This window comes from Brachyistius frenatus, unplaced genomic scaffold (genome assembly GCF_029030835.1).
Source record: "Brachyistius frenatus isolate BFR_SWC_R1_liver_20210118 unplaced genomic scaffold, ASM2903083v1 Contig_127, whole genome shotgun sequence".
NCBI lineage: Eukaryota > Metazoa > Chordata > Actinopteri > Embiotocidae > Brachyistius > Brachyistius frenatus.
The window spans coordinates 555,613-578,753 of record NW_027210726.1 but is presented as its reverse complement, the minus strand read 5'-3'; the positions used below and the strand labels follow the sequence as shown (position 1 = coordinate 578,753).

The following is a 23,141-nucleotide window of genomic DNA, read 5'->3' as shown; positions in this document are numbered from 1 at the left end:
AAGGAGGCAGAATAGAGCGCCAGGGAGTCCAAAGGTCCGAGTCGGGGGGCCCCCTGAAACTCTAAGAGGAGGAGGAGAGAAGAGGTGCTGAAAGGGACTCGATACCGCGTCCCCCCCCCCCCCCTCCTAAAAAAAAAAAAAAAAAAAAAAAAAGCCTGAAGAATTGCGCTCCGTCAGTGCGCCCTGCCTGCCAGTCGGAGGATGGGGATTTTTTTTTTTTCCATTCATCCACGTCCCCTTTTTTTCCCTCCTCCTCCTCCTCCTCTCAAACAAGCCAGTCGGTCTGTCAATGTGCTGCGAACATTAGGGCAAGTCAAACCAGTGGGACTTTGAGACGGATGAGATAGGCTAACGACTGAAGCGCTTTCCTCCGGCCGAGAAGCGACGCGTACAGCTCTCCAAATGATGCGCTGCAATCAGATAGACGTCAATTTCTAGCAGGGACTGACGCTCAGAACTCGCATCTTATTCCTTTTTCACAAGTTTCACGTCGGCCTTTCGCACGCTATCATTAGAGGGGAGATGCTTTTCTAGCTCTTTGGTTTGTTTCTCCTCAGTTTTCTTGTGTTGACACTAAAATTGACTCTTGGATTTATTATCGATTTGGATCGTGATTTTTTTTTTTTTTTAATTTTTTTTTTTTAATTATCAACGAATCCGTTGTGAAGGATTTACAACCAGCCTGTATAATTTTACAAAGAGGCGAGTGAGGATTGTAATGCGCACTGACTGAGCCCACCGAGCATCAACACGTCTTCACGAGGATGGAGCTGTGGACACGAGTGACATCTTTTCCATTTTAAAACGGATCTCGACTGTGTCCTTCCAACAGAGAGACAATATTTCTTTCCAGTCCACCCTGATTTGTTGGAAGGTAGATCTGCTGGCGAGAAAACAAGGTAATGGGAAAGAAATCACACAGAGTCGGCACAGAGAACAAGGGAACATTGTTCGGAAAAAGACAATTAGGGCGCACCGAAAGGCAACAGAAATAGCTCCTGGGTGGCGGTAATTCGCAGAAATCTTTTGATTCTGTGGAGTTACATTTGAGCCGAAGAGCACTATTTCGGAAAAAAAAAAAAAAAAAAAGGACGACTAATGACAAATTAATGGGAAAGTCATGGGATTGGCACTGAAATAGTACGAGCGAGGACGCGCTGAAAACGTCGTTTTTGGAGATCCAGACGCACGGATTGAACAAGTTTCTCCTGCACGTTTCAGCGTGTTTTTCTTTTTTTTTTGTTGTTGCTGTGATCCAGTCCAATCTACGACATTTCGGATCCATGCGGTTGCTTGCAGCAGGTTTTCACTTCTCACTTTGACTGCCTTTACCTATAGCCTGGTCGGCTGTAGTCGCACATCCGTTGTTTTGAGAGTCTCCTTTGAAACAGCATTGAAAACATAGCGAATATTGCCCATTTTATTTTAAATGGGTCTGCATATGATGGGTGTCAGGGTTGAAATGGCGTGTCGAGGAAGTGGGAATGGATTGTGGATCCTGCTGGTATTCTTACTGGATTTACTGGGGACGACGGCCAGCAATATGGAGCCCATCTACTGGAATTCCCTGAACGAAAGGTAAGAACAGTTCTCATTTAAGATTTCAGAGGTTGACTGATTGTAGGTTTGAAGTTTTCCAGCTTGGGATAAACCGAAATTCCCGAAGTTGCATGTTCGAAGTGTGAAATGCAACTTGAAATGCCGAGAAGAGTTTATTCAGGCAACATTGCCTGAACGCAAGCAACTCTAAATGCAGCTACTAGTACAACATGACATGCAAAACAGCATAAAGTTGAGTGAGGGCAACAATTCACTGCACATGCAGGCCTACCACAGGATGAGTATTCATTTATTTAGGTTTTCATTTGGCCACTTTGTTGCAGTGTCCTCCCGAAATAGCATAATTCCATCATTACTGTTTGTAGCCAAGCAGAAGTTCCATCTAAACAGTGTAATCTGATAAATGTCCACACCTGGAGTTGACACACACTGCTCTGTTTCACAGCTGGTCTGAATTTGTCACCCTCGCATTGATTATTGTGGATAATCCAGCTGCAGTTAGTCTTATTGGCAAACTGTGTGGGAGCTCCAGGCGTGTAGAAAGATGGAGGCTGTGTGGAGGATAATAAAGACTTGTGTGATGCTCTTAATTGCTGTTGCTGCATGACCTTGATTAAAGTCCAGGCCCAGGCCCTCAGGCCTCTCTCCAAACACCCAGCCTGCCCCACTTGGCCTTGCTCATTTGCATAATTCCCCCCCCTTCTTTCCTCTGGAGAAGGTGTCAGGCATTAGCTGAGGAAATGCCATTTTAAACACCTCTCCGCTGTCCGGCCTTAACGACCGACACCAATTTTCTCACACCTCTGTCAGTTTCCCTGCATTTGAATGGAACTGGGTCTGTGAGGCGGGGAGGGAGGGAGGGGCTGGAGAAAAAGAAGGTGGATTGTATGGAGGTGACAGGAGGGGGGGGGGATTCATTGCTGTAAATCCTTGCTTCTGGGGACAAATTAGAGCAGTGATCATTTTGAACTTGATAAATACCTTTATGTAGGCAAACAGAGTATCAGCAAGGAGCGCTGGTCCAGAATAAAGCTTGTAGGTTTGTCTACATTACCCACTTTGTAACAGAAAAAAACCCAACACAAAAGCTAATCTAGGCTCACCCACACCACCACCACCCACCACCACCCTCAAACCGTTCTCGGTTCACACCCATACCAGGGGCCTTTTCAGGCACTAACAGGTTTTTAATGCGCCCAATGTGCTGTAGGCTATACGGCCTGCCCGGTTCCTCCACCTCTCCACAGATGTGACTGTGCGTGGGCCCCTGCTGTGGAGCCAGGCATGAAGCCCTTAATGAGGGCTTTTTGTCAGCAGTGGGTGGATGCACCCAACAGGGTTGGACACGGGAGGGTAATTTCCACTGAGAAAGCTAACAGCCTGGGCTTTCGGAGGCCTTACAGGTGATTCCATATCCATTGTCTCCTAATGGAGTTTAGTGTTAAGGGTGGGTGTCAGGGCTTAGCGAACAGGGCCTGGCTGGCAATTAGAAGGGTGGTGGCTTTGATGGCAGACTCCGCAGTCACTTCCACAGATTTGCTCACTCATATAAACATACAAAGCCTATTGTATACTACGAAGCTTATTCATGAAGCTTACTATTCATAGTTAATCAGCTTAGTCATTCCTTCAGTTTATTTTCTTGGCCACCCTTGTTTTTTTGTTTTTTTGTTTTTTTTTACGTACTTCCACTCACTTGTTTCTTCTTGCTCTCTGCATGACAAGAGCCGTACTTTAGTATCGGCTGCCTCGGGGCAAAATTGGTTTTGGCCGTGGGCTGAAATATGCTAAGAGCACGTGCTTGTCCAAAGTAGCGTGCGTCTTCCAAGGCCGAGCTTGCCGAGCCCCCGCACAAACACATCTGGTTTGTTGGTCTGAAATGAGGCGAAAAGTAAGCAGGAGCAGGAGTCTGTAACCGTCAGGTGCCGGAGTGCACGTATGGTTCACGTCTCGTCTGTGCAGTAAATGGCCTGTCACGTTGTTAACCTCCAGACCTGCGCTGGATGTACACGTTTTGAAGTTTTTTTTGTTTTGACTGTCCACCTGCAGCTTCCGTCCTCCACCTCCACCTCCCGCTCCCCCTTCCCCTTCCCTCCCTCCCATCCTTTTTTCCACCTCCGTGAGCAATCTCCTGCTCCTCCTTCTCTTCCTCACCTTCATCTCCCTCTCATCCCTCTCCTTGTTTCTGACGCTGCTTTCTCTCCCTCTGCATCCGTGTGTTCTCTCCCCTTCTGTCACTTTCCGTCTGTCTCCATCTCCACCTCGCTCTGTCACTCCCCCCCCCCCTTCCTCCCCCGCCCCTTTTCAGTGCAGTGACCAGACGTAGCAAATTGGAAACATGTGTCACATCCAGCCACTAATTATGCCGCTACGGCAGCCGCTGACGCACCCAAAAAAAAAATGTGTTGGGAATGACAGAAATGAGGAGGGAAAACTCCGATTCGCTCCTGGAATAAATACAATGACCGGGTTCGCGTTAAGTTGAATTAAAAATGTAGTATCAAAGTGCTTAGGGGTCGTCAAGTGCTATATCCGCCCTCCTATTGATGGCTCCATCAGCTGAAATTACTCCAGCCTGCCAGAGAGAGAGAGAGAGAGAGAGAGAGAGAGGAGACAGAAGTGTTCAGGGAGGGATATAAGCAGAGACAGGTGCCGGGAGGTGAAAGAGAAACAGAGGGAGCGGCAGAGGGAGCAGAGTGAGGGTAGACACAGTCCTAACCCTAAGTAAATCAATACCAGTTAAGTCTCAAGTGCCAATACGGGTTCTGCTTGAGGAAGAGGGGAACTGAACCAGAACGATCACCTTGGGAAGAGCTTCCCCCCCACACCCCCTCCAGACATACATTACCCTTATCTCAGCATCTCCTATTATTGGTCTTACACGGCCGCCCTAATGAAAGATCGAATCTTGCATTACTGCCCAGGACTATGAGGGGATGGAGCGGCGTGGAGGTGGAGTGTGTGCTGGGATAGCAGCTGACCCCCCCCCCCCCTCCCCCCACCCACACACACACACACACACACACACACACACACACACACACACACACACACACACACACACACACGCTGGCAGGTCACACTCGTCTTAACGCGCGCACACAAAAAAATAAATCCAAGCAGAGAGAGAACGTTGGCTCTGGTCACTCCTCTGATCACAGCATATGGAGTTTTGTAGTTTTTGGCCCTTCTGCAAGTTTGATTTCAGTGTCTGTTCTTGAGGCCAAAACCTCTCATTCACCCCTCCTGTTGCTCAAAGCCTCTCCTCTCCTTTCTTTATCCCCCCCCCACCCCCCTTCTCCTCTCTCTCTGTCTCTTTCTCCATATTTTAGTAAACGGCTGTAGATTATTGCAAACGGCTGCTGAGGGTGGGCGTCTCCTCGCTCGGCGCTCGCGGTGACTTGTAATACAACTATTCCCCCTAAGATCCACATTAAAATTTAATCCCCCCCCTTCCCGTTTCTCAATAATTCATTAATCGCCGGCTAATTGGCGCCGGATAACAGACTAGCTAACTAGGCTAAATGTTTCAGCTACAGAGAGAAAAAAAAAAAAAGAAAAAAAATCGGAGAAAAGCGTGGGATCGCCGGAAATCTTTTTGGGTGAGGGCATGCTCGGACTGAGAGTGGAATAAGTGTTAGTAGGTCAAACAGGGTGTCATATCAGAGGAGCGGCACTCCCGACACCTGTTCACTGATTGTTGGTGTGTTTGAAACTCCACACCCATTTTCACCTGCGTGAGATCCACTCGCACTGTACCTCCCCCCCCCCCATGAATAATGCACGCACTGAGTTTTTTTTTTTTTTTTTTCCTTGGCCGTGTGGATAACGAAGCAAGGTAAGCCTACACGCATCCTTGGGCGAAACGATTAAACAATATCCACTGGGTAGTTTTTCATTTTTCGGAGGATGTAGTTAAGAGAGGAAGAGAAGGGAAAGATATATGAAGCATATTGCTCGAGAGCCGCCTGTTAAAGCAAGCAGGCGACAGCCCCCACCCCCACCCCGCCCACCCACCCCACCTTCTTCCTCTTCCTCCTTCGACCTCCCTTTGGTGAAAAAGAGGAGTGCGTGTGTGTGTGTGTGCGTGTGTGTGTGTGTGTGTGTGTGTGTGTGTGTGTGTGCGTGCATGCGTGCGTGTGTGTGTGCGTTTACGAGCTGAGAGCAAACAGGAGCTGTGAAAAGAGGTTTCAGCTGATGTGGCAGAAAGGAAAAGGCCAGGGGAAGGAGAAAGCGACGGCGGCCAATCGGGCCGGAGAGGCTGCAATCTTTTTCTCCTTCTCTTTCTTTGCCGGGCCACGACGGGCGGGCTGGCGGGCGGGCGGATAGATAGACACACAGGTATGCAGGTTGGACTGGGAAAACACAGACATGTGAGCGGACGGATCTATTGCAGCCACTCGTGCTCAACAGATGCCTGCACACATCCACATAAATGAGCCCCGGGGGGCTCGACCTTCCCCTCCCATCGCTGTCGGACACATGTGTAAAGAGTGTGAGGTCCTAATGTATCTCCTTTGTTGCATGTGCAAGAGAGCATTAAACACACCACCACTGCCACTAGACAGTAAACACACGAGGGCAAATGTGCACACGCGCACGCGCACACACACACACACACACACACACACGCACGCACGCACGCACGCACGCACACACACACACACACACGTAGAGAAGAGTTGAAAAAAATTGGCAGGCGTCACGGACTGTTGTTCCACTCGGAATTCATTCATTATTTTATCACTCGATTATAAGTTTATTTGGCAGGGGCACTGCACATTCATCAACATCATAACAGCTGTAAAGGGCTGTTGTAAATATGCTGGGGTTAGCTAAAGAACTAATTTACTTCCCCAGTCCCGCGAGCTTTAGAAGTGACTTTGGGATTTCAGTAATTGTTAGAAGTGCTGATGATTAGGATGAAGGAGATTTAAAAAGCGTGTGGCTGGCTGAGCTGGTTCAAAATGTTGGAAACACTAGCAGAAACAAGCAACTCTTTTTTTTTTTTTTTTTTTTTTTCCTTCTTCTCCCCTCTCCTGGAAACATGCACAAAACCACACACGCTTCCACGCTCACAGAGGTAGTGGTGGTAACAGTAATCCGGGCCGTAGGTATGAAGGGGTCACATGTGTCTCAGCCTCACTGGGCAGATTGCCCTGGGTGGCTGAACCCGGAGCCCCTTAGCAAGGCCAGCCAACACACACACACACACACACACACACACACACACACACACACACACACACACACACACACACACACACACACACACACACACACACACACACACACACACACACACACACACACACACACACACACAGGCCTCTCATTAGCTTGCTTCACAGCACACCCCTGCCTAAGCAGGATCATCCAATCCTCCTGGCAGCATTTGGACTGGGCCAGGTCAACCCCCCCCCCCCCACACCCCTCTATCCCCCTCCCTTACAGGACAGAGGGGTGTGCAGTGTAAGGGCAGCCTCTGTCACAGTGTTCATCACCTCCCCTATCCTTCCTCTTGATTTGCCCTTCAGTCTTTTAGCTCTTTCTTTTTTAGCTTCCTCCTTCTCCTCCGTCACCCTTCAGCTTGGAGGCTACCAGCTCTGCGGCTGCTCTGCACATCTTCACAGCACTGGGTTGGGCTCGCATTGCAGCAGCCACTGTGGCATCATTCCAGATAAATGGGACCGCAGCGGGAGGGAGTTGGACACTATTGTCATTTTGTGGGTCTGGATTCTGGTTTGTGACGGAGGATGCGCTGGCATGTGCGTGTTTGTGCCATGAATACTAAACTGTGTTGAGATCGTCAAGTTCGAAGCAGTCCTGTGTTTGGCATGTGGAAATCTCCTTCTTATCAAGTGACTTAGATTGTTATTGAGTACTTAAGTTTTATTTTTCTGACGCTCGTGAAAAAAAAATCTGCCAGTATAATAAGATATTTTTCATCCCGTTGGCAACTTGTCTGAAGTATCATCTAAAATATGCATTAGCTAGAAGACATTTGACACCATCCTGGTAAATCATTGTAAAAAGTTGATTTCTGCGGACAACAAGTTGAGATATTCTTCATGTGTTGCCTGATGGCGAGGATTTTAGCAACTAACTGACTGATTGAAAAGAGTATTTTTTGTAGCACGTGTTTGGTCTTTTTACACCCGTTCTCCCCTCCAGCAAAATAAAGGTGGAGCCCTCTTTTGCATAGTCCTACACACGGTTAAGGCCGAGCTTATAAAATGCAAAACAAAAGACAAATGTTTTGTTCTCTTATCTGCGAGTCCCTCCCTCATCAGCCAGAATTAATCTCAGTTTCGGCCTCCACATGCCATCACTTTCAACAACACCAAAACCCATCACTCTCTTCTCGCCGTCGGCCAGTGGACGTCAACACGGCGCTTTGATTGGACACGGGCCCAAAATGGTTTTGTAACTGAATGTTAAAGAGAGAGTGTGTGTGTGTGTGTGTCTGTGTGTGTCTACACAAGAGAGACAAATGAGTGGGTTTGCCGGCGGACAGCTGTGCCTCATCACAGCTGAAGTTTTGGCAAACATCTTCGACCGATATGAGCAGGAGGGCAAAAATAGAAGAAGTGGGTGTTGTCAGGGTGAGATGAGGCAAAGATGGAGGAGATGGGAGAGCTGACAGGCTCGGAGAGGGAAACAAAAAGCATGAAAGACGGTGAGGGAAGGCGAGCGAGGAGAGAGATGGATGATTTGGAGGCCTGGCTCGTTTTGACATCGGTACTGGCTGATGTGACGCGGCCCAGACAGCGAGAGTGACGGATGATCCACAGGTCACCACCATGACTAGCTGCTTCCTGCTCGACTAAGACCGAGCCGGCCCCTCATTCCTCATTACTGACACGTCCCATAATATTTATCCCTGTGAAGTCCAGCACGAAACACGGTAAGCTTTAAAGGAATTCGCCGACTTTTGGGGCTCGAATGAGCTCTTTGATCAACTTAGCGTGGAGCGATTAAGAGACTGGCAGCTGTTTCCCCTCTCTGTTATTCACCACAGTTCATATGATAAGATGAGACGCTGCAAACACACACTGCGCTTCAACTTCACACAGTACGCAGGAGTCACAGAGGCAGAAATGATGCCAAATGCCTCGTAGCAGAACAACGTTTTGATGGACTTAATTTGCCAAAAGCTAGATCGATTGCTTTTAAAAGAAAGCTACTGTTCCACTGTATAATCAATACTTGAAGTTCAGTTCACTCCGGGGTGAAGTGTTTTAATTTACATTTATTGGTGAACCCACATTGTCTCAACTTGTACTTGAGATTTTCTGAATTTTTCAAAAGACGTGGTTTACAACTGAAACGCTGCGATCAGCACTGTGTGTGGGAGAAAAATAATACAGCGAACGCGAGACACCACGTTTTTCTGAGCCATTGTTAGAGTCATGCTTCCTATTCAGAAGTCAACTTGCATTATGGTCCATTGAGGCTGCAGTCAAAAGGTGTCTCTGCCTCGTCTTTGATGGATTTCATCCAGAAGAGCCCTCTCTCTTTGAGTCCGCGAAACACACTCCAAAAAAATCCTGACGTTTCGCTGGGATGTTTTCCTTTTACTTGTGCTCCATTGAAGCTTCGGTGGAACACAGTCTCACTCAGTCATGTCGAGGATAACAACAACAAAAACTCAAACTACAAAACGGACCTAGAAATGCAAGGCACACAGTTTGTGGCTGCGTTTTTTTTTTTTTTTAAAGTGATGAAGTGGTTACAAGTGGAGTTTTCTTTAAATATCTCATTTAGCGTTTTTGACATAAGAAGCTGTTACCCAGAGATTTGCAGAAAACGCACAGAGCCGCAAAAAGAAGCGTACATGAATCACACTGCCTGCAAGGAGCCTGGTAACAAAGCAGAACCGGCATTTCACTGCTCAAATACAAAATGATACATGGCTTTTATTTGTGTGTGTGGAAGGGGGTTGGTGATTGGAGGGGTTGTGGATCCTTTGGCAGTTGCAGTAGATGTTTTGGTTTCTTGTGTAGGAGATGTGGAGACCTGTTATTCTGAGGCATCTTAGCTTGAAGTAATCTTTACCCATTGACTTACAATGGGTCAGAGATGATCCTAATGCTAAGAGGCTTTGGTGGGGAACCCCGTCCTGGGCTGCCCCGCTGCAATAACAACCAGTCATCTTGAAACCTGGCTTACTAATAAACGTGCACATTTATTACCCCGTATATGCACAGGGCCTCCTCCTCAGATCTTTTTGCAATATTCTCCATGACTGACTCTTGCCACCTTGATTATTTTTCCAGGCTTCACACTTTCTTCTCCTCAGATGTGTGTGTCTGTGTCTGTGTCTGTGTGTGTGTGTGTGTGTGTGTGTGTGTGTGTGTGTGTGTGTGTGTGTGTGTGTGTGTGTGTGTGTGTGTGTGTGTGTGTGTGTGTGAGTGAGAGAGAGTGAATGAATGTGAAAGAGACATAGCGAGAGGGAGAGTGTGTGTGTGAGAGTGTGTGTGTGTACGTGTGTGCATGTGTGTGCGTGCGCGCGCACATATGAATACTTCTAATTAGGAGTTAAAAGACCGTACAGTGAGCATCGTCCATCTGGCTTTGGCATTAGCCCATCGTTGTTATAGTCTATAGGGAAACTGACCTTGGCGAGTTGCGCGGGGAAAAAAATCATGCTCCGTTTCCTGGGTTCTGCATAAAATACAACATAAGTGGACCTGACGTTAAATATGCACGATTATGATGGAAATGTGAGATTAAGATGAACTCTACTGTTTTCAAATGCATGTTTGAGCTTCATGGGAGGGGAGAAATGAAAGTTGTCAGTGTATCGGAGTTTGCGGAATTAAATCACACATGCCGAGTTGGAAGGTCGCACATAAGCCACATGGTTCCGTTTAAGTTGTTGTGATTTGAAAACTTCTCACTTGTGACTGGAAAGAAGAGAAGAAAAATACACATTTTGATTTCAGTCAGCATTTTTGTCAGAATACGAGAACTCTTAAAGGGATAGTTTGACATTTTGGGAGATATTTTTGCCCAGTTGGATGAGAGGAAACCACTCTTTGTATATTCTTTAATGCTTGCCGTACTCACTCCAAAATATCTGCTTAAGCTCAGTAATTCACACACCGTCTCTGGTTTCTTATTCTGAAAGATCGCAACAATTTATTCAACTCATTACGGTATGCTAAGCTAAGATAATCACCACCTGGCTCTAGCTTCATTCTTAAAGCTAGTTCAGCTACGCTGGATGATTTTGCTGTAAAAAAAACACACAAAAAACCCCACAAAATACCATTCTGTTGAGTTCATATGCACTACAGCTTCTAGTGGCAACCAAAGTTTGAAATGCTATAGTTTAATGTTATTAGTTTAAAGCTAGTTAGCTTGCAAGTCAGACTCTATTTTAAAGCTAAAATTGGCCAACAATAATTAACTTTAGCCCCTATAAGCCACTTATTGTACCAGATATAGTAAAGCTGTGAGCGCTGAAGTCCTTGAGTACATTTTGTTGAGCAGGGACTCGTATTACTGCTTATACATCCATCTTGGATGTCATTGAAGAGCTACACTGTAGAGCCCGACCAATTTATTGGGTGGCTGATTTTATTAGTTGATATTGGCCTGTTGCAGATATATATTACTGATATGCCATATTAAACCTTTCTTTTTTTCTTTTTTTTTATCCAACATAATGTAAAAAAAAAAAAAGCTTAGGGGAAATCATGAATTGTCCTATTTGCATGTTTGTTTTTTGTTTTATATAATTATTTAGAATGATTAAAATACCCAGTGAAGTTTCATGTTTCAGTGCACTGATCTCAGTGTGGACAATAAACTATAAAATGTCCTGCCTCCATTACACCTTCGTCACAAGTGTCAAAAGTGTTTGACAACCCCATTTGAGGGATCATTGCAAATTTTTTTTTTTTTACATTTTTTTATGGATATCTATATATAGTTTTTGTATAAAGAATATCGGACAATTCTTCAATCGGTGTTGGCATCGGCCAAAAATCCAGTGTCCGTCGGGCTCTACCACATTGGGGTTTTTTTGCACTGAGAAAGTGATCCAGACTCATGGGTTTATGAACCCCTTTCAGACCGTGCAGTGGATAAACTCAAAAATGCATGGTTGTCAAACTAAAACAAGGCCGCTTCTCCCACTTCCTGAAAAGCAGACATTTTGCCGATAAAAGTATTCCAATCTGAAGCAATGATTTAAGGCCGTGTACAAAAGTAAACCAGCTGACTGCTTCCAAATGGTCTGGGCTTTTTTTGTTTGTTTTTGCAGCGTATGGAGTGCACTGCAGTGCTTTGTTGTCTAGGACAAGTAACTCTAACAAGATCCATCTTGTATAGAAAGAGCGGTGAAGTGGATTGTTGTTGCCCCTTCCACATCCCATCATCTGATACCCCCGGCTCCGGCCGTAATACACGACTCTGTGTGTGCGCGCTGGAAGCGACAGAGCTGCTTTTCTAGCGCTTTTTTTTTTTTTTTTTTTTTTACCCTCCTCTCTACTCCGTCTCTCTCGTTGCCTTTGTCCTCATGTCTCGCAGTCAATGTTAACACACACCAGCATTCATATACACTGGCGTACACACATCCAGGCATGCATGCACACAGAGGAGAGCTTGTATATACACACACACACACACACACACACATACTCATACTCATGCATGCACAGATGAAAAATGTTATTGCTCCCAGTGTTGGAAAAAGTCCAAGTGGAGGGGTTGAGTTTCTTCAGAGGTGCACTCCACCACCACCACCCCCCACCCCCAACCCCACACCACCCTTTCCGTCAGTAGCGTATCCCTCACTCCCCTTCTTCCACTACTTCTTCTCCTCGTCTCCGCTCTCTCTCTCGCTCTCCCTCCTTCACTTCTTCCTCCTCCCTCTGCTCCCCGTGAACAAAAGAGCTCCCCTCCCAGAGCTTCCACTGAAAGCCCTCACACACACTCGGCTCTCCGGCTTCACACTCTCCCACACGCACTCTTAGCCCTCTCGTCGTCGTCGTCGTCGTCTGCAAAACCAGTCCACTTCTCCACGCTAATCCCCACCCACCCCCCCACCCTTCATTTCTTTTGTCTTTTCCTTTACTTTCTCTCTCTTTCATTGCCTGGCTTACCACCAGTGTAAGTTTCCTTCGAGATCCAAGCCCTTATCATGTTACAGCTGGTTGGCAGACAGTAAAATTTATTCCCTTGTTTTTTTTGTTTTTTTTTGGTCTTAAATTGCTCCCATCTCCTTCTCCTCTATTTTCTCTCCTTTCCTCCAACAGCTCATTTTGTCTCTCTCCTTCTTTGTGGGTGGTTTTTGATCTGTGGTCTCCGTTTCTCCTCATCACTGTCCAGCAGTAAATAGGCCCTCTGTAGTGGAGACAGAATGAATAATCATGATTGCCTATCACAGTGGTGTCAAAGTAATTTGGGAGTCGCTGTGAACCAGAGCTCGGCCTGCGTACACACACACACACACACACACACACACACACACACACACACACACACACACACACACACACACACACACACACACACACACACACACACACACACACACACACACACACACACACACACACACACTCGTACCACTCCCTCAAAATTTTCTTCAAATCAGGAAGCCAGTCCCTCATTAGCTGCCTGGTCATTTAATCTCCCTTCCAAAAATCGTTGTCTTCCTTCCTGATACTTTATCAGTCTTGCTCCCCATTGGAGTGCAGCTCTTGCAGGTCCACAGCCACGGCAGGGGGAGAAAAAAAAAAACAGATGGAGCTCCCTCCTTTCTTCATTTTCTTTCATCCTCCCCTTCTTTCTTCCCTCCTTCCCCACAAAGAAAAATCAAGCCAGAAGAATGCCGGTGCTCAGGAGGGGGATATGGGGTAGATGGGACAAAAGCCCTCCTCTTCGACAGTCTCTCTCTTGTATTCTTCGGCTTTGGGTTGATGGATGAGTGGCACGACTGTGGGTCACTGTGCCGAGCATGTGCAGTCCTGTACCTTGTGTGCTTATACGTCCGGGATGCTTATTACACGGCGCTGATAACGCTCCGGCTGTGTGGTCTCAGGTTTGGAAGAGAGTGTGTCTTGTCCTCCCAGCTGCTGTGCTGTTTGTGTTTGGTTTCCCTCTTTGTGTGTGTGTGTGTGTGTGTGTGTGTGTGTGTGTGTGTGTGTGTGTGTGTGTGTGTGTGTGTGTGTGTGTGTGTGTGTGTGTGTGTGTGTGTGTGTGTGTGTGTGTGTGTGTGTGTGTGTGTGTGTGTGTGTGTGTGTGTTTTTTTCAGTAAAGCCACCGGTGGCCGTGATGTGTGTGTGTGTGTGTGTGTGTGTGTGTGTGTGTGTGTGTGTGTGTGTGTGTGTGTGTGTGTGTGTGTGTGTGTGTGTGTGTGTGTGTGTGTGTGTGTGTGTGTGTGTGTGTGCGCGCAGTGTGTGTGCACAGCTGAGCACTGCAGCACGTCCAGTCTCTGAGGTGTGTTCTGGCACTGCCTAAATCACACACACTATCTGATTCCTCCGAGCCTTAATGTCGACGCCGTCGAGCAGCCAAACAATGCCGCTATCATGCATAAGTGCTCTAATTCAAACTGTATTTTTAATGTTATATCTATTTAATCAAAACCTTTGCTTTCTCCTTATGTTTCCTCTTAAATTTAATCACTCTTGTGACGGGCGAGCTAACTCTATTATGGTGGTACTTAGCTAGAACAAAAGAATTCACTCAAGGTCTTGTTTAAGTGCTTTCTCTACCCTCATGATGCCCTTGCATGCCGAATAGAGTGAGGTTTTTTTTACGTGTGTGATTGTGTGGATGTCAGGCATGCGTCATGCGTGGGTGCGTGCGCTTGTGTACGTGCCCTGCGTGGGATTGTGTACACCCTCCTCCCCGCGCCCCTCACCGTCCCTTCCCCTCCATCACCGCATTAAGCATTATTTGCAAAACAACACAATCATGCGAGACAAAGCAAAGGTTTCTGGGTGAGCGTGAAAAGAGAGCGTGAAAACAACAGACAGCGGCCTGTACCACTTGACCCTATCGAAAGGGGGTGATGAGGTGGTGTGGGAGGGGAGAGGGTTGTAAACCAGGGAAGAGATAATCCCTCCCTCCATCCCCCCTGCACTTGGGCTCTAACGTGACAAGCTGGGCTGTCAATCACTCAACAAAGCTGTCTGTAAGGGGATTATGAACCCGCGGACCCTCCCTCCTCTCCCTCATCTCCCTCACCCCTCTCTTTTTCCTCTGTCTTTTTGCCTTTTCCCCTCTTCTTCTTCTCTCCCTTCATTTTTTTTTGTTTTGTTCCCTCTTTCTCCCATTGCCACCTCTTGCATCCTGCCCCTGCTTTGTGCCTGTCAGTCCCCTTGTCCACTGTCCTCTCACAACAAAGTGCGTCTTTCTCCTCGGACATATTTTGCTTTGCTGTCTGAAGCTTAGTTTATCTTCAGCTTTCCATCCGTCCCCCCTCTGTCCTCCGTAAGCCCCGTTTCTCTCCCTCTAAAGCCCCTCGCGCTCTTTCTCTATCTCTTCGTCCCACCCGTGCGTCGTTTCTCACCTAGACAAGGGACAGGTGTTTGTCTCTCTGTGTGTGTGTGTGTGTGTGTGTGTGTGTGTGTGTGTGTGTGTGTGTGTGTGTGTGTGTGTGTGTGTGTGTGTGTGTCTTTGGGAGGTGACACATGTCCTCTATCAGGACAAAGGAAACTGGCCACGCACCTGCACACAAAAGAAAGAACTACGAGTCTTGTAGTACAAACTATCTGCACTCTTAAATAAGAATGGCAGACAACAGCACAAGCCAGACTGAGGTCAAAGTTGCAGAGGATAATTGATTTAAGAACACAAATACACGCAAAAAAACCTACTTTTTTGTATGGAAGTCACAACTTTTGCCCCTTTTTCCCCCCAAAGTTTTCTTTCCTTTTTGCGTCCTGTGCCCTCCCCCCCCCGAGCATCAAGCTGTCATCTGACTAAATGTCACCTTTCCTATCAACGTGATGAATAGTTTGCGGTCCTATCTGATCTCCCCGTCCTTAACCATGCTGTTTTAAACCCAAAGCTCTGCCTCCATCGGCTCCTGCAAGGTGGTGACGGAAGCTCCTCCCGCCGTCACCCTCCATTAATTCACCATTTTTTTTTCCTCGTCGACTATCTCCCACATCTAACTGTCTGTTAAATGTCTGTTTAGTTTAAGCGTCTGTCAGCGTTCAGACGGGCTTTCACTCCTCACCTCCTTGAACCGGTTTGCCCACCTGTGGTACTGTTTCATCTCCCTCTGTCTCCTTTTGTTTTTTAAAATTGACTCCCTGTCTCACACACAGCGTCTCTGTTTCTGTGTTTCTCACTGGTGATCTGTCCAGTTTGGCCAGCGGGGCACGGTTAGCTGCAGGACATTAACCAGTTAATCTGCCTCAATCCTATGAATAATCTCGCTGCTTTCATCCAGAAATCAGAGGTCGGCTCTGCATGGAGGTTTATCCAAGGGTTAAGGTTTTTATAGTTTGACTGCAACATTTTATTAAAGGTCTGTTTTTAGGTTCATATCAAGTTAATATTCTTCTTATTGGTTTAATTAATTTGATCCTCTTTTACTGTATTTTAAAGCTATTTCTGTAAAACGAAAAACATCACAAAGTACTGATTTTCTTCTGGATCTGTTATTTAAGGATTCTCTGCGTTTTTTCAAAACTATTTTCCTATTTCAATTAATTTTTCACAGGCTAACAGCTTAAGTTGCTCAGTTCGGATTTATTTGTACTATAATTGTAAATCTCATTTCAGTTTATCCAAAAGTGTTTGTCATGGCTTGATTTAGACTTCTTGTTAACAATAATAACCCTGAAGGAGACGATGATGCAAAAAGACTTCAGTGTGGAGAAGAAGCAAAAAAATTGATGGAGAGATGCTGAGCTTTAACAACCATTCATTTCGCCATTAAGAGAGCGAGATTAGACGACGACAACGATGAGCGAAAGTGAGGGAGAAGAGAGAAAAGGCAGAGCGAGACACTTAATGTGGGTGACAGGGTTGTTATCTGGCAGGCAGCTGATGATTTTAACAGCTGTATTATCTTGTGTATCTCATATTGGATTTAACTTCATTCTCTTACACGCGCCGTTCTCTGATTGACGCTCTGATTAAAGACATCCACTGTCAGAGATGCTGGAACAAAAGGGGGGGTGGAGGGGTGAGGAAGTTGGGGAAAAGAGGGAGAGGAGCAGTGCAGTCGTGAATGAATGCAGTTTTTTTTTTTTCACTTCCCAGCGTGGCGGGGCAGAGATTGTTGGTTTGCTCAAACTGCCAGAGAGCCGGTTGCCTGCAGCTCAGCGTCTCATTGTGGCAGTTTCTGTTTGTACCGTTGCTTCTTACAATATCAAAAACGAATCTCCTGACCAAGCAGTACAGAATATGTCTATATCTTGTTGTGTAGACGTTTTTTTTTTTTTTTTTTTTATCGAAGATTATTCCACCCCTATGTGAAAAACTGTAGCCTCTCCATCCCTTTAAATGGAGCCGCTAGCTAACTTAGAGGGCATGACCCCGTGGTAACCTGGCTCTTTGCCACAAAGCAACACAACTTTATCTGTCAAGGTGCACCAGTGGCCAATTACTGTGACTTCCTGGTGTATTATTTGGGAATGTGACAGATTTTCTACAGATTATATCATGTTTGTCTCAACAAAAGATACAATAATAGCTGTCCAGAGTTTGTTCAGTCTCGTCTCAGAGTATTGTGAACTTTTGCCATGTTCAATAAGCCTTCGAATTCTCAGATCTGTTTCTCAAACTTCACTTCCTGGATTGTATTTCATGCCTTAATGGTATCTCAATCACCACATGGCCTGTGAAGCAGGCTCTTTGGGTTGCAGGGCTGAACAGGTGCTGACAAAACTCTGCTGGTGGCGGACTTTTAATGTGAAGCAGCAGCAGCAGGAAATGGAGGGTTTGCATCAACAAGTGGCTTAGAGCAGCTCTGATGTGTTTGAGAGTGATCAGCAAACGGTCACAAACGGCTGATATCTCAAAAGTAAAACGGCACAGACACGCAAGTGCAAGACGCAGATTGTTGGAGTGGGAGATTGTCACAGGTTCACCACAGTAGCATTGCTCAGCGCCGCTATCCCGCTGCTGTAGAAGGCTGCAGTGGAAACATAGTGTTCACAGCTTGGCATACTTTAGTGCTGCAATGTTTCCTGCTTAAACAAACCACAAGAAGTCAAAGGTGAGAGGTGAGAGGAGGTGTGGGGACCAATATGCGGCCGAGTGAAACAAAAGCTGTCTGCTAACGCCTCCGAAATCTATAAAAGACTCCAACAGGTCATCTGTGCACAAGAACCAGGATTTTGTAATAATTTATGCACTTAAATTAATCATTTCCTGTTCATGATTTGTGCTTTTAAAATACTGCATGCAGGCTCCTGATTTTTTTTTGGCCATATTTTCACTCCTGTTCAAGCAGCGATGAAGAACAAAGGCAGAGGAGAGATAAAGGGAGACATAAGGAGGAAAAAACTGGGAGGAAAAGAGGGTTAAGAAAAAAAAAATAGGGAAGGTAAAAGATGAGAATGTGTCATACCTCTTATTAGAAACTGTGACTCTGATCTATTTGGACTCATCTCACACCTCCGCCTCAGCTCGTCACTCTCTCTCTCTCTCTCTCTCTCTGCCCCATTCTCTCCCACCCAGCCTCCATCGGCTCTCTCCTGCTTTCCCTTTGTCGCACTTGTATCTATCTCTCGCTATTTCGCACTCTTTTCTCACTTTGAGTCTCTCACCAGCAAAAAAATAAATAAAAAAATTCTCATGCTCAGTTTGGTGTGCAGCCTGCCGAGCTTGCTTTGAATACACGCAGCAGCAGCAGCGTATACTCCTATAACTCAAGCATACAGCCAAGGGAATAATAGAATCAAGGAATACTCTGAGATAAAGTGGAGGAGGGGGGCGAATAGGAGGATAAAGCAGACTGAGAGGGATAGAGAGCTTCATATTATTAATTTAGCTGGAGAAAGAGAATGAGAGGGAATTTCTTTCAATTCCCCCCTACACCGCTGCTTCCATAGAGCTCTATAGCGGCGCACAATGGAGAGATTGGAGCAGGAGGGGGGGGGAGACACAGAGAGGTAGAGATAATCCATCCTGCTGTATAAACCACAGAGTTTAACCATTTCATAGCGGAAGCTTGGCCTGCTTTTATTCCTCCGTCATCCTGCCTCTGGATCCGATTTCCCCTCTCCAGTCTTTCATTTGCTCCGTCGTCTTCTCTTCGTCTTCATCCTTCCATCCCTCACTCGGAGCTCCTCCATCTACCTCCTCGTGGGCTCGCTCCCTAATCCCCCGAAACATTTCTTTCCAGACCTATAGACGAGAATAAACCTGCCCACACCCAGCCAAGAGCTCCCGTGTGTTTCTGCGCATATGCATCCATACAGAAGCTCTTTGTGTCCTATATGCATGCACCACATGCCAGCGTATGATTTCGGTGTGCGCTCCGGAGTGTATATTTTGCAGTTGGCAGCCCGTCGAATTTGGCAGAATATCTCCTCATCTGGCACAGGAAGAAGGGAGGGCATCCCATAGCGAGGGATTACACTGATTTACACACACACACACACACACACACACACACACACACACACACACACACACACACACACACACACACACACACACACACACACACACACACACACACACACACACACACACACACATCTATTGACAAAAATTTACACATTAAGAAATGCAAAACCCCACGCTTTCAGCCACACACGGACTTATTCGGGGTGGTTGCTCATTCACACACTGGGATATCAGTTTCTGTAAATGTATTAGCAAGTATTATGAGCTGCAAAAAGTTTCAAGAGAAGTCCGACGCCTCAAAGAGAAAATATACTCCAAAGGATGCTGCGTCACTCCTTGAAGACAGAGTAAATATTTTTTTACCCACACGGAGAAAGGACCTGACGCTTCTTTATATTGCTATGAACCAAGCTGTATCTGCAGGATGCGTCTGGTGTTGTGAAGCAGCTTTCCAGCCTCGCTGCCCAACAAGAAGTGAAACACTAATGGAATGCATTTCTGTAATGGGCCTGCTGACAGTGCAGTGGCTGCAAGAGCCGCAAGGAAATAGTCTCCAGAAGTCTGTTACTGTAAAGTGTTTCTTTGTCTCCCGAAGAGAGGTGGATGGGGTGGGGGCAGACCCGGCCCCTTTTGTATGAACCTGATTGATAGGTGTATCTGACCTTTAGCACCTCTTGAGAAATCCGACAAGTCATTCTCTCACCTTATATTTAGTCCCCTCTGTATCTCCTTTCAGACAGGCCATGGAAGGAAACCTAATTCTGTCTTTTCTTTTCTCTCCTTTTCAAAAAAAACCCTCCCAATTACAGCTACTCCATTTTCCACATCCCTTCCTCTCTCCTTCTCCCTCCTTTCTTAACGAGCAATCTCATTAATGTCACAGTGCCTCTTTCTCATTCGTTCTCTCATTCAGGCTTTGGGCCTGAGAGAGAGAGAGAAGGGAGAGGGAGGGGGGGGAGAGAGGGTGAGCGGGTGAGAGAGAGGGAGAGAGGGTGAGCGGGTGAGAGAGAGGGTGATCGGGTGAGGGAGAGGGTGAGAGGGAGAGAGAAAATGAAGTAGAGATAGAGAAATCAGAGCTCAGCTGAAGGAACAAGTTGTGGATAAGAGAGGTTGAGGGACGGCAGTGTGTGGGCAGAGAGAAGCCAGAGCCCGACGTAATAATGGCCAGACAAGTGTGTGAGATTACCGCCCTGGTTTCATGGGGGACATGATTACATGCTGCACCGCCTGTCAGAAAGAATGAGATGAGGGGGCTGTGTTTAGTGATGCACCAGTGAGAGATTGGTGAGGCGATGGCGACGACTAAATCTGCACTACAACCTGGGCGTTTCCAGACCTGTGTGTGTGTGTGTGTGTGTGTGTGTGTGTGTGTGTGTGTGTGTGTGTGTGTGTGTGTGTGTGTGTGTGTGTGTGTGTGTGTGTGTGTGTGTGTACATGCATGTGTGCAGGATGAGAAATGTTAAGCCATTGAATGCTGTAAATTATTCAGCAGCTTCATGCATGGAAACATTATAATTCCATGTCTGAGTGTGAATTAGCCTCCGTTTTACCCCCAGGCATATATCTCACTTCTGCCCAAGGCCTCATGGGAGATTAAAGGGAGTAAATACTGTGGAAGCTGGACCTGCATATCAACCACATGGAGCGGCCAGATATCCCAGCAGGACGCGGGCCTTCTCCTGTACTCTGAATGGAGTCGTTTTGAATCAATCTCACTGCCTGTTACTGCTTCCTGCTCCCATGTGTCCTTTATGATCAAACCGAGAGGAAACGTCCCTAAAATGCAAACAACCACATTTAAATTGTAGTGATCGGTCAGCACGGTGAACGTGTAATACATCCGTCAGTCCACTAGAGGATTCTGTGTCAGCGTCAGGTTTTGACTCGCCGAGGCGTGAAAAGTACACTCACCAGGCTTGAAGATGGAGGTGATGCGATGAAGTACAAAGAGTGATAAAGTCCTCATAGTTAGTTGGGCTTGGTTGGATTGAACGAACACAGGACATTTCAGTCCTTGAGAAAGCAAAAGTCAACGTTTTGGACAAAATGTAACGTATTTAACTTGGGTAACGTATGGAAATTGACATACATGACGTACGTAGCATTACTAATGTAAAATTATTTATTTTAAACCAAAAAACAATCTTTTCTTGAACCTAACCGCGTGGTTTTAGATGCCTAAACCTGAGGGCACCATACCTTTCACGCATTGGCAAGACAAAATGTGGCACTGACACGGTATCCTCTAGTGGACTGATGGGTGTGTTACACGCTTTGGCGTGACACTGGGTTGAATCGGTGTTAGGGGCTTAAAATCGGAAGTTCCAATATATTCAAGACTTTAAAAGTTCCCATTCCATCCATTTCACTTATTTCAGGGTCTAAACAGTGGGATTTTATGTATAGTTCGTCTTTCTCTTCACATCTTCCTGATTTCATTTGCAAGGGATCCTGAGTGATTAAATTGGGTGTTGATTTATTTTGAAATCAATTTTAAAGAGGTATAAATATCGCTATATATTTTATATATATAACTTTTTTATTGTTTTATGGAGTGTAAACCTCACAATGTGACAAGACCTCTTATAGCCAGCAAAGAACCAGATCCACATTAGAAGCCTGTAAATTAGTCCTGAAATGCTAAGAAAGTGGTTGCAGAACATGGTGTGACGACACGGCGGTAATTTATCAAGTTAAATACCAAACATTGAATGACTGGGGCTCCTAAAATGTGCAGATTGTCTCGGTTTTTAGATTTAACAACCATCAAAGTTGTTAGTTTTTTATTTTTATTTTTTGGACTCTTTGTCAGGCAAAATGTGGTGGACATATTTGAAGACCCCGTGGCTTTTTATTCAAGCTATAGTATTCCTTCGCAAGCGAGCACTACTGCGATCCCCACCTGTGTGTTGTGTGTGTGTGTGTAAATGCCGTTCATGTCTATTCATTAGGGGCCTGTCAAAATACTTTCAGTGAAATGGACTGGAGCGTGCCACTGGAAAGACGTGACAAGAGCAGCGAATACGGGTTACAGCAGAAAGACATGAAACGGCACACACCGAGAAAACGTCGCAGAACGTTCCTTTAATTTGCAGTTAGCGGTTTGTCACATTAAAGCTTTTTTGTCACAAGTGTGTTTCCTCCACGCAGCTGACGGAGACGAAAGTTTTGACAGAAGCAGGGTTGGAGTTGGTTTGTCGGGTGTGTGTGTGTGTGTGTGTGTGTGGGTTGGGAAGTGTTGGGTGTGAGTGGGAGGTGAACTAGCATGCAGCATTAGTTCTGCTTGAGCTGATGTGTTAATTAGCCAGCCGGGTGCATAGATAATTAATGAGAATCATGATTAATGACTGTACAGTATGCATGGCTAAGGCGGAACGCGACTCGCTGATAAGGCGGAAGGAGGAGGTGGATCACTGGCTATTCACCCTCTGCTGAGTGCCCGTTGGGCGTGTGTGTGCGTGTGTGTGCGTGTGTGTGCGTGTGTGTGTGTGTGTGTGTGTGTGTGTGTGTGTGTGTGTGTGTGTGTGTGTGTGTGTGTGTGTGTGTGTGCATGTTTTCCTGTAAGTGTTTGCACATGTGAGTTTGTGTCTCTGACCGGTTGGTGTGTGTGTGTGTGTGTTGCCAGGCGTGGGCATTGATGCCAGTACGAGTTAGCAGGCCTGGCAGTCAGTAGGCCTAATAACAGACTGCAGCAGGTCAGGGGGGCTTTTAACACTTCTAAACACACTGGCAGAGCTGCCCACTGCTGCCAGATCAGAAGGAGAACCTCACACACAGATCAGCAGAGGAATGAAGGACGTCAAAATTGATCTGTTGTTGTTGTTACATTCTTTCTTGGGCTGAATGTGTTTTTACACTTGTCCATTTTTTTTTTTCCGTCTGCAGTCACTTCTTTAAAGAGTTACTTTGTTGAAAAAAAAAAAAAAAAAAAAAAATCTGCCACTGAAGTGAGAATATCTGAAGCTGGATCCAAAAAAAACAACACATTGTTTAAATTTTTTTCCCCAAATAAAGTCATTTTTTTTCAT

General features: G+C 46.1%; 1 protein-coding gene across 1 annotated transcript in view; it reads left to right on the top strand.

The window, feature by feature from the left end:
* Positions 1–811: 811 nt before the first annotated feature.
* efnb3b (ephrin-B3b) overlaps positions 812–23,141 on the top strand; it is an 81,179-nt gene continuing 58,849 nt past the window's right edge. The window contains exon 1 of the mRNA XM_069714166.1: positions 812–1,578. Coding sequence (XP_069570267.1) covers positions 1,430–1,578 — 149 coding nt within the window. The 5' untranslated portion in view covers positions 812–1,429. The remainder of the gene's footprint in view (positions 1,579–23,141) is intronic.